Raw genomic sequence first — 16,959 nt, 5'->3', positions numbered from 1 at the left:
ACCGTTGACATTATGCCATCACATTCGCTTATCTCCCAGCACACATGCAGCCTGACGAGGACAACTTGCTTGATTTTAGTCACGAAAGCCTAGGGAGTGGCTGCTCTGACAATATCCGTCGGAACCTCGGCTCTAGTTGATGCAAAGGGTGCCATTATCTTTCCCCGTGTAAAATGTGCTCACCTTGTGAAGGTGGGTTTGTTTTGACGGGCGCTAAAACTTGATTTAATTATCCTTGCAGCGCGTATGCCGCAGGTTCACCCCAATACTGCACGAGTATAGCTAGCTTTTTGTGTACCCTGCAGTGTCTGATGTCGGGCAGAAGCCAACCGTTTCGCTTTCACTTTGTCGATTTTGCTTATGGCTTCTAGGAGGCACCTAGAAGCATGTAGCTAACTTTTGTCTTTTCTTTCTTACGGGAAAAAGCTGTCATTATGCTGTTAATTAGGGGTCACTAAAATTTGTTTTGAAAAGAAATTTATTGATTATTTTCAATTAAAATAATTCGAACCCAGTTCATAAAATTGTTTGCTCAATGTATGCGAATAGTATGTAATACAGTGAAACGTACCAATCACACTTTTCGAAACATTTTTTATTTTCTATAGAAATGTATGCAAAATATACTTCCAAGTAATTTTCATACTCTATGTTATTAACGTTCCATCAAAACATCTCTTATTTTGACAAATAAAAAGCAAACTTAAGAGACACTAAATTTTTTTAATCTCACGAATATTTTTTATATCACCAATATAACATTAACTTTTAGGTGCATTGAGGTTGTCGTTTTTTTTTTATTTTTCATATACCAATACAATGTGTGTCTGTATCCATTGTGCTAGAAATAATTCATTCCAATACCTTCATGAGGTACTTGCCTTGTCATATCCAACAAACTTCAGTTGCGTTTCTTTTTTCTAAAGCAGGTCGTAAACTTGATAGGTAGTTGTTGGGTTCTATCGACACGTGGTGATGTTTCCTATCCTCAGTACCTCGTAGTATCATCAAACAGCTCTTCGTATTCAACTCGACTGGCATATTATCCGTCCAACGATTCCATTAGCCAAACTGACAGGATGAGATCACGAGACACTAGCTTTTTGTCTGTGCTTCACAACAACGCAGCACATTTCATTGTTAGCTCCAAATGTTTCTGTGTTGGTGAACGTTAAGAAGGTATTAATTTACTGAAAATGTATAGACAGCTCCCATGGCAACGTGGTAATTGTACTTCGTGGAATATCATTCTTCTGGTTCACGCATTTTCACGATGGTCCAACATCATGCTGCAGATTTTCTCCGGAATCGTTAGTGTGGTCAATTTATTTATTTGCTTTTCCACTACGAGGCTCCTCTTCACAGCTCTTACAGCCTCGTTTAAACACTGCCACTTAATATTTTACGGTTCAAGTGAAGGACCCGACACCCCCAGAGTACTATTTTGGTTTGGTGCTACCGCAAGAGCTATCACGAGAGTAAATTTTGTACGTGGAACAAGAGGAAACACTTATTGCTCTTACTTAAAAATTTATTAGCCTTGAAGTAATTCCGCTCACTTTTGATATTGTTTGGAGTTAAAATTCTTGAATCAAGGTATTAAAAGAATTCAATGTAATGCTTAAATTTTCTCATATTTTCAATTTCAACTATATTTTATTTATGTTTTATCGTAGGAACTTGTTATGAGCTCAAAAAGGTCATGTATCCAATGCTAATTTATTATTCAAATTTTTATCACTAGAATCAAGTCTATCAGTGTACCATCATATTTTTGGAGTCGATTAGAATTAAGCTCCGGGTTTATCATTTCAATACCAAAAACTGGTATTCCCGAGCTCGCATGGCGCAAAGATAAAATAAAACGTGCGTCGCGTGGTTTCCCAAACAATGAATCTACCTGGTGACTCACGTATCGCATTCAAATTTTATCAAGAATGAAAACAGAAACATGGACTTTAAACCACCGTGTTGTCGAATGCTGGATTAAGCAAAAAAATTATTTAATTGAACGTCGGTCATAATCACTTATGGTAAAACCTTGTCGTGCTTTAGGAGCTTCCCGATCAGAAGAGCATAACTAAAAATTACAAAGTTCTATCAACGTGAGATACAAATAACATATTTTGATACAATTTTGTATTTTTCCATATAATTTTGGTATCAAAATTGAATCTGAATGAGTTATAATAACAAAACCTGAAATGAAGTAGTTCTGACTTATTTTTCGTTTTCATCAAAACCTGTTGTTTCTAACAATGTTTGTTATTATATTGTTCTATATACCATCTTATTTTGTTAGAAAGCTGATACATTAGCAACAAATTTTGATATGTGTTTGATACTTGTTATTTTAACACCTAGCGGGACCAAATTGAAAACACAGCCTGTAAGGTTTTTCCCGTAACAAAACAACAACTTCTGTTACATTTTTGTTTTTTTCTTTCTGATCGGGTTTCGGCCACTAACATGTAAAAAATCAAAAACTTGCATATCGATACAAACGATATACCCAATTAACCAATTTCGAATAATTCACATCGGTTATCGGAAATGCTCCCAAATGAACCAAACACATGTGTAACCAGAGAAATATAAGTACTTCCCAAAAAAAAATCCAGTTCTCAGTTTTGCAGGTTCTGTAAATGCTTTCAAATTTTCATTCACCTAACGCCTGCCCTGTCGCAATAAAACGTACAAATATAGTGGACATCCATCAACTTAAAAGAAAGCGGACGCATAGTCATTTATTCACATATACTGGCAGCATCAGAAATTCAAGCCCGATAGAAGGTTACAAATTTGATTACTTGCAAACAAAAAAAAAATACCTTACGGTTGATAAGTGTCAAAAGGTCAAAAAATAAAAATGTATAATTTCGACAGTAAGGTTAGCTCATTGCGTATACTAATAAAAATCAAACAAAACTACTAATAAAAATTAAACAAAACTGCCATTTCCATTTTTAATTCTTGGAACAATAAGCATTATCAGAACATGCCTGCGAAAAGTAGTGTTTTTTATCAGAACATTATGCATTCAAAACAAACATTTCCTATTTGTAATAATGAAAAAAATGCTTCGTAAATTGATTTGTCAAATAAGGAAGTGAAAATTTGAATCATGCATGCGATTGTATCACAATACTAAGTGCTTACCACTGGACACTATATTATTCCTCACGCCATTCATCTTTTCTGCTTTTCAGACCATGACATTTATTACCCAACATCTCGACTTCATCTCAGCATTCCGACTTCCCGAGAATCCTACATCATGTTACGTGCACATCCGCTACTGAATCTTTCCCCGCCGCAGAAGTATCGCTCTGAACGATACAGCTACGCAATCGAAAGTCCAGTTGAACACTATCTGAAGATTGATGCAAACTCCGGGGATGTTTGGATTGATTCTCATTTTTTCAACCAACGAACGAATGTCACAGAGTTTATCATTTCCGCTAAAAGCCGGCGAAATGAATTACGACTGAGTTTAACCATCACGCCCGTGCCTCTAGCCGAAGGTCAACTGCCAAATTTCTGCGAAGAGCATTTGAATGATATCTGTTTCTGGGAATCGGCTACGTACAAAATCAGAGAAAATGAACCAATTGGATTCGAAATCGGTTCAATTGGGCCGAACCTGTACTTACAACTGTGTCGCACACAAATGGTCACTTATTCGCTCGCCAACGCAACCGACTATCTGTCCGAAAGCAACGGATCAATCTACAGTAACGCTATCCTCGACCACGATTTACCACGGCCAGGTCCGCTGCTGCGTGTCGGTGTGCAGTGTACGGTTCAGTTGAGCGAGAATGCCGTGCCGCAGCAATTGAATCGAATCATCGATATTACCGTACTGGATGAGAACGATAATCGTCCGCGCGTCGAACATGTAATCGATAGACATATCGAGCTGCATTTAGATGATCCTCATATTATTCAGGTTAGTAAACTATTTACTTTTCCGCGCTGACTTCTTTCTAAATCGCATTGTAATAAATAATACATATTAAAATGTAGGTACTGAAGTTCTTTAAATATATTGGGTTTTTAGTGCAACTCTTAAATCGATAAAACCATTTTCTCTATTGTCGTTCCTCGGAAGGAAACTAGATGAAACTAATTAGTCTAATATTTGTTGGTGGGTAATAAACCTTCGTTTCGTACGTTTGACAAGGCGAAACAGCTGTCAGGCAAAAGCCGATCTAAAGCGGAAAGCCGTAGAGAATTAATTTCTCATTATACGGACTGCTAACACGGCGGGAAATGGCTACTCCTGCCGAAGGTGGTGGTGACGTCAATTTCATAGTGGCACAAGTCAACGCACATAAATACCTGCCGCGCTGGTTAGAAGGCATATGATGGCATTCATCATCAGCTAAAGCGAAAAGCCTCTGGGAAAAATACGCTGTGAATTCTGTCAGTCATTTACAACGTACAACAAAAGACACAATGGTTTTTTTTTATTGAAAACATTTTTTCATAATAGCGAGCATTGATTTATTCGTTTATGTTTTCCTAGACGTAAAATTACTTTTTAATCACAAACCTATGAGGCCCTTTATATCGAGATATCGGTTGATTGTGCCGCAGCAAATTATTTTAACCCAGTGCGAATAGTTTCGTGCATGTCTTTTCATACGATTTTATTGATGCATTCGATGACAAGTGAATCACCTTTTAATCCGATACGATCAATTAAGGAAATGAAAAGATTACCTGCATTTCGCAATATCGTACCATAGTGTGACTCAACAATTTGAATCAACCGTTCAAGCTAACTCTACCTCCTGGCATTTAGAATAAATGTAGTAGATTTGAGATTTTAAATATTTCACACCGGATATTTTTTATTGAAATAAATTTACAATTTACAATTTCCAATCATAATAGATTTGTTGGAACCAATTGGATTGTTCTGTATCTTTTTCGTTTGAACCATCGTAATATGCATACCCCGCGATCGTGTCGTTACCACCATTATCTATCTATCAAATGCAAAATATCTATCTGCAGTAAAAAGTGATGAGTACCGGCAGTGATATGTACGATGTAGGCACAACATGTGCGGCTTAGTTTCTAACATATATGTTATTAAATGGCCTCGTTGGTTTAATGTTCGCAATGGTATGAGGTTGAAATGTAATGCTCAATCGGATAGAATATTGGAAATGAGTTTTTAATCAGTCGATATTCAACTACCATTAAAACTAAAAAAATGAGATTTAAAACCGATTTTTTTAAGTATACCGAAACTTATTTAAAATCAAGCAAAACAAAGCAAAGCGTTGGTGCTTCATTCCGATTCGGAACTCGGACCTTCTTTTTCATTTACACAGACTTCGCAGCCAACTGTGTTAGTGTACAGGACAATTGCCGGGCTAGCGCTATGATCCTACTGACACTAACAGTCTCCCGAGCCGGGACTCGAACCTACGACGACTGGCTTGATAGGCCAGCATCGTACCTCAAGACCAGCTGAAAGGTTTTAAATCAAGCATTCTAGGTTTAGTTGGGCCAGAGACAATTATCTCTCTCTATCGTATGCGATTACCGAACGAGGATATTTGAGCAGCTGTTTAGCGTAGCAAACATGTATTCCTGTGTCGTTCATTAGGAAACAATTTTGTTTGCCGTTACAATTTGTTTCACTTTATTGTATGATGAAAATAATTTACTAAATGTCGTATAAAATATAAAATACGTAGTACAAAAAAAAAACATTTCAAGGAACTGCATACAACTGTGTGCATTATCTGGTATGCCGTCTATAAATATACTCAACATTTGGTGATTTTGCTTTCGATAAAAGCAAACTGACCATTTTTCGGGTTCCATTGCTAGTGATGTTGGTACGGGTCAAATATGTGCCAACTGACAAGCTGCCATTGCAAACTTGCAGGCGCTTACTCTCCTGTATGTATTGCGTTAAGGTTGAGGCAGCGTTCTAATAATTTAAATGAAAAACGTTGCAGTTTGTTTCTATAAAATCGGTTCACAATCAACAAATCTCTACAGTATATAATAAAAGGTTTTCTGTTACTTAGACTTTCTCTCTTTCATCCATCGCAAACTTGAGGTAATTTGTTAAGTTATCTCTCCCTGCTAGGTTGCAGTAACCATTTAATGATTCAATGATCAAAGTCGACATTTCCAAACAAGTAGAAGACACGTGATGGAACTAACAAAAATACTATACAATAAACTCTTTGTTTATAGGTTTTATTTTTGTACACGGATTTTTGATATGTATTCTTGCAGTCCAAAGAACTGCTAAGAAAAACTAATCACAAAGCACCGATTCGAGTAACATTATTTGACCGAGCAAAACATGAAGCAAATTTTCTTATCTTCGCCCACAAGCTTATCATCTTTTTATACCCAGGGATGTCTTAATCCTTACTGTGAGAATAAACAATACCGCACTGTTTAGTACCGGCTATTAAGCAATATTTGCAATTAGGTCCTCTGTGCTGCCAGCTTGCTTGCGCATATGAAAGAAAAGGGCACAACAGAACGAATAAACATCCTGTGTTCAGCAGTTGTACGTCACGCTATCCCCTGTGTTTAGCAGTCGTACACCAACGACTGTGTCTAAAGAATCTATGGGACATCTCATCTCGATCGAAATCTATCGCTCAGAATGTTTGTTCAAATCTGGAGAATTAATTTAATTTACAACCTACAGCTATTTACCTTTTCTTTCCTAACCATGTCGCCCTAGTATCACCTATAGATATAAATCAGTCCCCAATGAGCGCACTACCGGCAACCACAGGTCGTCATGGCGGGGGCACCCACCCTTTATTTTGGTGTGAATACAATGTGTGACATCATTGTCTGCCCACTCTCGTGGCAATATTGAAACATTAAGTTTATTAGCTTGCTTGATGTTCTCTAACGTAGGGGAGCACGATATTCGAATGTGGGGCAATCGATTTCTGTCGATAATGTTATAAAATGTTGTTCTCTAAAGTATAATGAAGAATTCTTTTTTTTTTTTGAACTATTATTTGAAGTTTAAACTTACGTATTGAAATTATTTGCTCATTCAATAAAATTATTAGTTGAAGGAAATTAGCCAATGAATATATAAAGTTTACATTCGACTGGACAAAGACGTAAATTATTCATATATGAACTGCAAAATAATGTCACACAGATATCCAACAGATTTTTTGACAAAGTTTTTAAAACACATGGCGGTATTCTACAGTGTAATAAAGTTCAGTCAAAATTCATGAGCTATGAAAGATTTTAAATAGCAATTTGAAGATTCGGGTCAACAACTGATTTTCTATTTAGATTCAATATTTAAGTACTTTTCCACAACTCTGTGTAGAAATTCATCATTCTAGATATAGTTTACATTGAAAACTCAACCATCACACAGTGTTTTATTTTGCCGGCTTCGTTCTTTTAATAGTGAATCAAATGTTAACTAGCCATAACGTATTCTGGAGAATTTTTGAGCTGTTGAACAACGCATCTTTTGATAGAGAAAAAATGGGTGATCAATCCACCTAAAACTTAGATAGAAAATTTACTCCTTTATTAGATTGAAATAGACGCATAGTGTCCTCAGCAAAGCTTCATGTGATTTTAAAACAAGAATCTTTGCGAAGATCTCATGTTTCTATGTCTTACATATTACGAGCCATGAAAAGTTGTCTTTGCAAAGGCATTAAAAATCCCAATTTTCGCACATTTTTTAGTGTTGTTTCAACTATGTCTATGTATTGTTTCAACTATGTCATCAATTTTTCTGTTTTTTGCTTGCGTGTATTTTTGACAACACAGTGCACCAAAAATTTACTTTTTTTTGCCTTGGTTTCTATACATATTTTTTTGTATATTTTGATTCAAAACAGAATTTCCCAGAATTTGGACATATTTTAACTTAAGGGGCAACATGGCGCCATTTTGAATTTTTGAGAAAGCGGAAATTTTCGATGTTTTTTGACGCCATTTTGTTTTAAGACCAAATATCAAAATTCTAAGAGTTTGTCCACATATTAGCATCTTCTTAGCCATCTTAAAAAAACAGATCTTTAATCGGACAAAACCTGGGCTCAAAATGGTTCTACGAAAACGGTTTTAGCATGGTTTTAGTATATTTCACAAAGCAAAATAATATCGAGTATGTATTAGCATTAATGGTACCTAATGCGCAAATATCTAAAAGTGGTAGTCAAAATATGTCTTATATTGAGTAAAAAAGTCTCAGGAATCGATTGGTCCACGTAAAATGTCAGCAACATAGGTTTATTTCGACGTTAAATTAACTTATTTAAAATCTGTTTATTGTAAATTATTTTCGCTTCAAACTTTAACAAAAAATCATACATAGAAGCCAAGGCAAAAAATTGTTGCACTGTGTAATGCCTTAATAATGAAGAAAAATGTAAGAAAGGTTTCAATATTCATGTATTTTGAAGAGTATCGAGAAGATATTTTGTGAAAGGACTTTGCGTAAACCACGTATACACATTAAGGGTCCTTTCTGGTCCCTCTTTTCGTTACCTTAGAAAATAGTTGAAAATCACGAGAAATTTTTTTTAGCTGCTTGAAAAATGTATGACACTAACAGTTCAGTTCAACCTCATAGATTTATGCAAACACTTTTCAATCATTGGTTTGACATCTTATAACAAAATTCTGATAAAAATCCCGATTTTATCACTTTCCTTATTTTATCACCCCAAACATCAATAAGGGGGTGATATAATCGGGTGATTGAAAAACAAAAGAAGCGGAAACAGCGTCAACTGTGAAAACGCTATTTTATGTTCGTTGCGGTGGAGCAAAAATAAATTAACCTTTTCACAGGGAACGCATTATCTATTTCCGAGTCTTGTGTTTCTGAAACTTCGAAGTGGTGGCTCGAAGTCGGCCGCTTGTACTTGATCGAAAATTAATCTCAAACTAAAAACGAATGCCCAAAATTATAACAAAAATTTTAATACAACGAAACTTGATTACAATTTTAAAACACTTTACTAACAATATTGTATTGAAATTTTCTCAAGATAATAATGGTGCTTATTACGGGAGTCACTTCACTGTGAAATCAGAGTGGAGTGAATAAAGCCCTATTACGAGACTCACCTGAATGAGAAAAACGTCGCAAAGTGACATTTGCCGTGAAATCTGGGTTATTATGAGTGCCATATCACTGATTTGAAAACGGAATAAGCGACGTTTCGCGTGGAATTATTTCACGACTATTTTGAACGGTGGAATGATTTCACGAAGACTGAATAAGTTCGAGAACGGATTCATTTGTGATCTAATGATAAATATTGGTTTTATTTTTCAGTAACGAAACGAATTAGAATTTGATCCGTGCCTCTAAGCGGTCAAAGTTTTAACTATTTGACCGATGAAAAAAATGCACAGTAGTTCATGAAATTTTCGATACCGAAAAAAAAAATTTTTTTTGATACCAAATGTCTTAGAAATGCAGAAAACGTCAAGATATGGTGTTATCTAAAAATAGGTCTCAAAAAGTTAAGTGAGCGTGAGAGTGAAATATATTTCACCGTGAAGTGACTCCCGTAATAAGAACCAATATATAATATCTATGCATCCACGATATGGAAAATACATCTTCAAACATACCTTAATCAATAGCCAAAATATGCAAACACTTCACTTAACTCTAAACACCCGAAAAAAAAAATACGAAAATTCATTATTTTTCAACCTTCAAGAGTAGGTTCCGCCCTTAAGAGAACACTGATCAACACAGGTCCTGTGAATTTTGGTGCTCCTAGTCATTACCAAAACGCGTCAACTTACGTGAGAGTGTCGTATAGAAATTGCTCGCCGGGTTCGTCGCTTCAACGTTATGTTTACGTGAAAACTCATTTAAGTCTCTGAAACAATGTTGATGGCTGGAGGCACCAAAATTCACAGAAATGGCTAAAAACCTAAAATCTTTCCTTTTTTTCTAGTTTGAGCTTTAGGGCCACACCTGTGGTGATAATTGTTATTCATTGTTGTAGAACCAAGTCGTAGCGAATGGGAATGTGGAGAGCCCAGCACTTGAGATGGCTCAATTTTATTTACACTGACGGCTCGAAAATGTTATCTCGAGTAGAGGCTCGCACATCAGGCCCTGGAGTAAGTGTTATAGTGGCGATGGGAAAATGTTCCAAGGTTTTCCAAGCTGAAATCAATGCCATTTTGAAATGTACTTCAATGTGCTTAAAGAGGAAATATCGAAAAATGCTTCATCAACTAAGTACACGCAACAAGATAAACTTTTACTGGGTTCCTAGACACTGTGACATTGAAGATTCGAAGGAAATGAAAGAGCGGGTAAATTGAGTCCTAAAATTTACGCGATTTTTTGATTTTTATGTATCAGCTGAAAGAGTGTAATTTTCTGAAAAAAAACGAGATTGTCAAAAAATGTTCATCGTTATTCTTCGACTTTTGAAACAAACAAAACAATATCACAAGCTAGCCTGAGGGGCTTATAGCGGTCTCGATCAACTAGATTAGTTGAGAGAATTCGTTATCAATATTGTTTTTGGAAATTTGCATGTTGTAGGTTAAGTACAACGATACACCGTGCCTCAGTGCTAAGTCGAGAAAATTTCCAGCTCGAAAAGATCCTCGACCTGATCGGGAATCGAATTACAACTGTGTGCGAGAGCTAGCCAATCGGCATCGCTAAACACAGAAACACGAGGATCACTAAATAGGAAATTAAATGTCATTTGAGGCATTTCGAGCAGTTTTTTTGTTCTTCATTTGAAAAATGTAGGACAACGACGATAAACATTTTAAAACCATGTTTTACTCAAAAAATGCATCTCTTTCAAATGATATATAAAAACTGGTATAGCTTTGGGACCCAATTAGCAGAAATTGGATCATCCATGCAACTTATTGGTCCTGAACCATTCTGTGGGGTTTCCTTTAGTACATTAAAGATGTAGCTAGGATCAGACAACTATTCAGTCATTTCGAGTATGTTGAAATACTTATTTAAGTTTCCACATACTTTTTACCAAACTATGAACTTATATAAAGTACAGGGTTGTTACAGAAATCTTGGTTTTGAATCCGCAAAATCCGCGCCACGCGTTTTGATGATCCGCGCCGTGAGAACTAAATCCGAGCCGAAAAAAACTATTAAAAATTATTGTTTCAAGCATGGTTTCTACAAGCATCGTAGCGCCTTGCAGTCTTCAGAAGAGTTTTTCCTGCGAATATCGTGTAGGTATCGATATATTTATCAGAGTAAACTGGACATTTTTAGAGAATAAGTTGAAAAGTGGATTTTTCCATAATAATCGTATGGAAACTGGACTTTGGAGCTGACTTTAATTTTTTGTCCCACGCTAATGTATAGCTTATTTGTGTTGAGTCTAAAACGCAGGACATTTGAATTTTGTTTTTCGTCAACAACTTTTGAACATGAACTTTAGAAACTAAAGTTCATCGTAAGTCGAAACCCTTACTGCGCCAATGTTTAGGAATAATGCTAAAAAAATCGTTTGAAAAACCATATTTATAAATGCCAAATTTCGTATCACTGATTTTTTCTCTCCTTTCCTCTTTTTAGAGAAGTATGATTATGATGAGTAACGTACCAGTAAGATAAAAAATTGATGTTTGAAGAGAGAATTGAACAACGAGAATTAAAAAATGTGGACCAAGAGGTGTGGTACATACTTTCAAATCTAACTTTTTAATACTGTACATTGCCGGGAACATTCAATCAGTAGTTAATAATGCAATTCATATGAAGTTTTACTGAAATTTACAGTTCAAAACATTTTTATAAGTAAGCTCCATACAAAATTTAAAAAAATGTTACCAGAGATGCAAATGTTCCAATTTAAACTAGATTCTTCCAGTTTTTTTTTTTAAGTAGAATACTTATCTCAGGAAGTTCGGCTACATAGGGATGTGAAATGAAAATCTAAAACCGAAAAAAGTGAAAAATATGTCCAATTTCAAATGCTAATAAATCGGTTAGTATCCGATGGATTTCCTTAGTTCTTGCAGCAATAGATTGGAAAATCTTCTAAGATTCTTCCCAAAATAAGATAATTTTAATATTATTATTCACACTTATTGTACTATTGAAAATAGTCAACCCTTGTCAAAACGAAAAATTCGATCTCTGATGGGTCGTTATATGATTGCTTCCCAAGCACGGTCGATAGAATCATATACCTTGCAATTGAAAACATGCTATTTGGCCAATATAAGAGCCTGTTTCAGCCGAAGCCGCTCATAATAGTTCTAGACAGCGACAGCAGCAGTCGTCCTTCCTTGGCAGCAGCACTAGCCCTGTGGTTGGTCACCACGTCTCAGGAGCAGATCGGTTCTTCTCAGCGTGTATCGCCAGACTGCCATTATTTCCCCCGTGTTGGGGCAGCATGAAGATTGCCATCAGGAAATCCAATTTTAAACATCAAAATGCCTTTTTCAAGGCAAATAAACAAGTCAGTAAAAGTTAGTAATTTTTGCCAACGCAAGCAAGCATTCTGTGTTGAATCCTAGCAATTTAAATCTGTCGCGCCTGTCTAATTCACACAGTGCATGTTGTCCGTGCATCTTAATTCCCCCACTGTTAGGGCAGCTCAAAGGTTGCAGTCAGCAACTTGTTTTGAACCGCAAAATGCCTTTTTCAAGGCAAATAAACAAGTAGTTGAAGGTTATTAATTTTCTGGCATCAACACAAGCAGACATTCTGTGCGGGATGCAATCAAACTCTATTGTAGTTGTCTAATTTTTACTTTATTGAGTTAACCCCCTCATCTTTGGGGCAGCGCAAAGGCTGTAATCAACATAACCGATTTTGAATAACAAACTGCCCTGTTAGAACGCATTCACAAAAACAGTTAGTTCGACTATGCAGAGCTAATATGAAGTCGATTCAATCAATCAGCATGAACAGAATTTCGTCGTCTCCCAGCTGCCAAGTTGCAACGTTTTGCATAAAACGCAGCAGCGAGCAAACGAAACAACTTGATGTTATATGCCGCAATACGGTTAGGGGTTGAATCGTTGCGTGTGTGAGAGCACCATCGGTGTTTATTCGCTGGATACAAAAATCAAATGCGAATTGTGGAATAATTCGTCTAAAGAACATTAGAAAATGGTACAACTGAAAAGAAAGGCGTGGCCTATTTCGTAGCACCCTTCGGCTATAAGAGAGTGTTTCTGGGAAAACTAGCTACATTCATTAGTCGGAAGTTGAGCTAGATGGACCTCCACAACGTTGACAGCAGTAGCAGCAGATATCAGCACTCAGCAGTAACAGAGGATAACAGCGGGTTGCGCCTGTGGCTGCCTTCAAAGTAAATAAATCACTTTCCCTGTGGTTGATCACCACGGCTCAAGCCTCTGCCAGGCTGAACGCCAACGTGAGCGATCGGGCGAGATTTTTGCCGTACATCAGCCGGCATTTTCTCTAATGGAAAAGTTGGATAATTTTGTTCAGAAGAATATTACTGTCGGTAATATTACAGAGATGCGATTGCATTATATCCGATATGGAAATGAACAATTGTTCTTTTGAGGACAAATAAAACACTTAATTTGAAGAGTTAATAGCTTTGGGTACCAGTAGCAGTATGGTAACAGCCTCAGCGGTAGGTGCAGCGGGTGCTTCCATGAGGCCGATGTTATAAGGAAGTAAATGGAAGCGGCACGGCGAAACAGTTCGGGTGTGCTTAGACGCGCGTCATTTTTCGTTGTACGATAGCGGCTTTCGTACGATAGCGGTGGTATTAACGGTAGATGCATTTGCCAACACTTACTCCAGTAAAGCCGTGTATAATTTTCAATGTGAAAACACTTTTCTATTGTGTTGGCTGTGCGCATTAGGCCTCTGCCAGGCTTAACGCGAAAATCGGCGCGAACCGATTCGCCCGTACGTTAATGTACCGGGTGAATAGAATAGAATCCCTAACTACGATGCCGTTCCTGAATGCGAAACCTATTTTCATCCTTGCCGGTTGAGGGTTTCGGCCTTCCTCCGGTGAAGCTCTGCCTTATTTTGGCAACTACACAAGCATTCTGGATTTTGGCAATCAAAACTTCTGCTGGCTGTCTGATTTTCAGTGTGAAAATAGCCTTTAACTTTGTTATCAGAGTGCCTGACTGCGATTTGGTAATATTGTTTGAATTAAATGTTTACAAAATTTTACAATATTCCTCTTTCTGCCATTCAATAAAACAGGTAATACGATACCTTCGTCATACGCAAGTTCACCATAACTTCTGCTTTCGGCGTAACATAGAGATGCAATCAGCGTCATATCCGATTTAAAATTCAACAACAAACTGTCCTTTTTAGGACAACCAAACAGATGAATTGAAGATTTAATATTTTCTCGTTCTGAGCTTTAACCAAAAGTAAATTATCTTAATTTAAATTCACATGTACATATACTCTGACTGTTGAAACTTGTTCGCGCCGCAAAGAGTTTGTACTTTTCCTGTTTAGTGAGGTCGTATTTATATGTGCAAACTGAAATTGAGTAGTAGGGGGATTAGGGGCATAATGAGCACACGGGGCGAAATGGGCACCCCTCTTTTATGCGAAACTACGCATTTTTTTAAACAAAATGGTATGTGGAACTCTTCCGTAGTTACTACAGTATCTCTTTACGTAGAACAAAAGTGGTTTGTCTGTTTAAAATATGGAAATATATTGAAAAACTCAACTTCGTTCCCGGATGTTGGAAAAATTGTTATTATTGCGCACTACAAAATAAGCTTCTACGGTCGTTTGAATGGCTCAATTAAGTATGTAGACACATCAATGTGACGTATGGGTCGTACCCCAAATTTCACCATCATTAAAGTTTTGATTTTAAGCTATAATTAGTGTTAAAATCTCATGTTAACTTAAATTAATTCGATAGGGGCGAAATGGTCACCTTTAGGTGGGGTGAAATGAGCACACCTTGTCACATAAACTTACCTGAAATTGATCTCAGTAGACTTGTGAGTTTGTCTGTTTCCATAGTAAGTGTTTGTTTACAGTGATGGTGCGAACATATATTAAAAAATCTTTGAGACCGAATCGGTTAGAAAAAGGGACTGCAGGCAGAATTGGCCACCATAAGGCGCGACGGGACATTCACGAAACAAGCCAACAAGTAACACGGCATCCCGCGACAAACGTTGGCCCATTAGTTGTACTTCTACACAGTTTCAAGATATGTTCTATAAGAGTGCTCATTATGCCCCAGTAGGGTGCTCATTGTGCCCCACACATCGACTGATTGCTATTTTTGATGCATGAATCTAATTTGTGTTTTTCACCATTATACGACAAACTTTTCAATTTGTGAATAGTGTACCTTTAATTATAGATAGTTAATTGAAGTTTTGTACTGAAGACAGCTTAAATTTTTTGTCGGTTTCCATGCTTAAATCAGCAACCAAGTTAGGGTGCTCATTATGCCCCTATTACCCCTACTTCAACTTCATTTGCACAGAATTTTCAATACTGCCAATGAGCGGTCAACATTTATTTACTAGGAAAACTGACTGACACGCAAGCAGCCGGGTTATCTCTCTTGTACAAGTATTCTACTTCAACCTTGCGGTCGTGGCTTTGCATACAACCCTCCTTTAATTTTTTATTTTTTTTGAGTAATCCAGTTGAACAGTTGAATCACAAAATTATCCAGTTTTTATATATTTTTCCAGTTTTAACCAGGTTTTTGTCTATTTCAAAAATATTTTTTAAAGTAAAAATCATATCGTTATTCATCTTTCAAAATTCTAAATGAATGAAATGAATGAGTGAAATCCTTCACTCATTTTTTTCTTTCTATCCTCTGCTCGCACGAACTCAGCCAAATTAATAGCAACATGATATGACATAAAATTTAAAAAAAACAAATTAAAAACAATATAGAAGCGAAAGGGTCAATAATGAATAAAGCAACTTTTTAACTTTTTGTAAAATCTGTATTCGGCGTGAGATTATTAAATATTTTTAATTGTGACCTGGAGCGAGAATACTTCATATTAAGTGATTAGCGCCTTGTCATATCTATGGTATATAATCTCCATTTGCGAAATTGATACCCGATTGATTCAAATTTAGAGAAAACCCATCTAAAGCAAAATCTTGAGCGAATAATTAAGCTTTGCTTATTCGAATTCTCACATATTAGTTTTGTTCCTCTCATATTATATTGGGGTTCCAGTTTTTTCCACTTTTATTTTCGAAATTATTCCAGTTTATTCCAAAATGTTATTGATAACCAGCGGTGGTGTGCCATATTCTGTGTACCACTGAAACTCATTTGAATTGACTGTTATTAAAATCCCCGAAAAGAATTTTCGTGGCACGTCTGCTTGTCTGCGGTGATACCTTTTTTCGTTTATACTAAAAAAACATTTGAACATTAGTAAAAATGAACACATTGACAAAATAATTGATAATTGAACAAAATTAGATATTTTCATTTTAAACAAATTTGAGATTTTTAAATAGAGAAGTTTTTGTTAGATAATCGTTTTCTCCTTGGGAGTGCTCTTTTTTAAATGTTCAAAAGAGTTTTAGATAGTGTAATTGTCTATCTAAGGACCTATTTTATTTTTTAATCAGAGATGACCTTGAAGTAATTTTCTTCAATAATTTTAAATGAAAATTCTGACAATTTTCCAAAAGTCATCCCTTAAAAACTTTTTCCTTGTTCAGTAGAAAAATAGAAAAGAAATCGGTCTTTTTCAAATGCTAGTCCAGATAATACTTTGAAAAAAAAATGAAGGAAGTATGCAAAATTGCTTAACTGCCTTGCACTCACAAAGTTTCATTGAATTCTGAGAGGGTGCTGCCAACTACTCAGTCAAATTGGTGCGAAATCCTTTGATATTAAATTCTAGGTTGCTGAAAGCAAGGTGGCAAGGCTTTCCGCAAAATCCGCGCCATGGAGTAGTAAAAATGCGCGCGCCGTATCC

General features: G+C 36.3%; 1 protein-coding gene across 1 annotated transcript in view; it reads left to right on the top strand.

The window, feature by feature from the left end:
• LOC129730641 (uncharacterized) overlaps window positions 1–16,959 on the top strand; it is a 57,883-nt gene that overhangs the window by 20,717 nt on the left and 20,207 nt on the right. The window contains exon 3 of the mRNA XM_055690147.1: window positions 3,210–3,949. Within this exon, the coding sequence (XP_055546122.1) occupies window positions 3,210–3,949 (740 nt within the window). The remainder of the gene's footprint in view (window positions 1–3,209; window positions 3,950–16,959) is intronic.

The sequence above is a fragment of the Wyeomyia smithii genome, chromosome 3, assembly GCF_029784165.1.
Source record: "Wyeomyia smithii strain HCP4-BCI-WySm-NY-G18 chromosome 3, ASM2978416v1, whole genome shotgun sequence".
NCBI lineage: Eukaryota > Metazoa > Arthropoda > Insecta > Diptera > Culicidae > Wyeomyia > Wyeomyia smithii.
The sequence above is the reverse complement of the archived record's forward strand: the minus strand, read 5'-3'. Positions and strand labels throughout refer to the sequence as shown.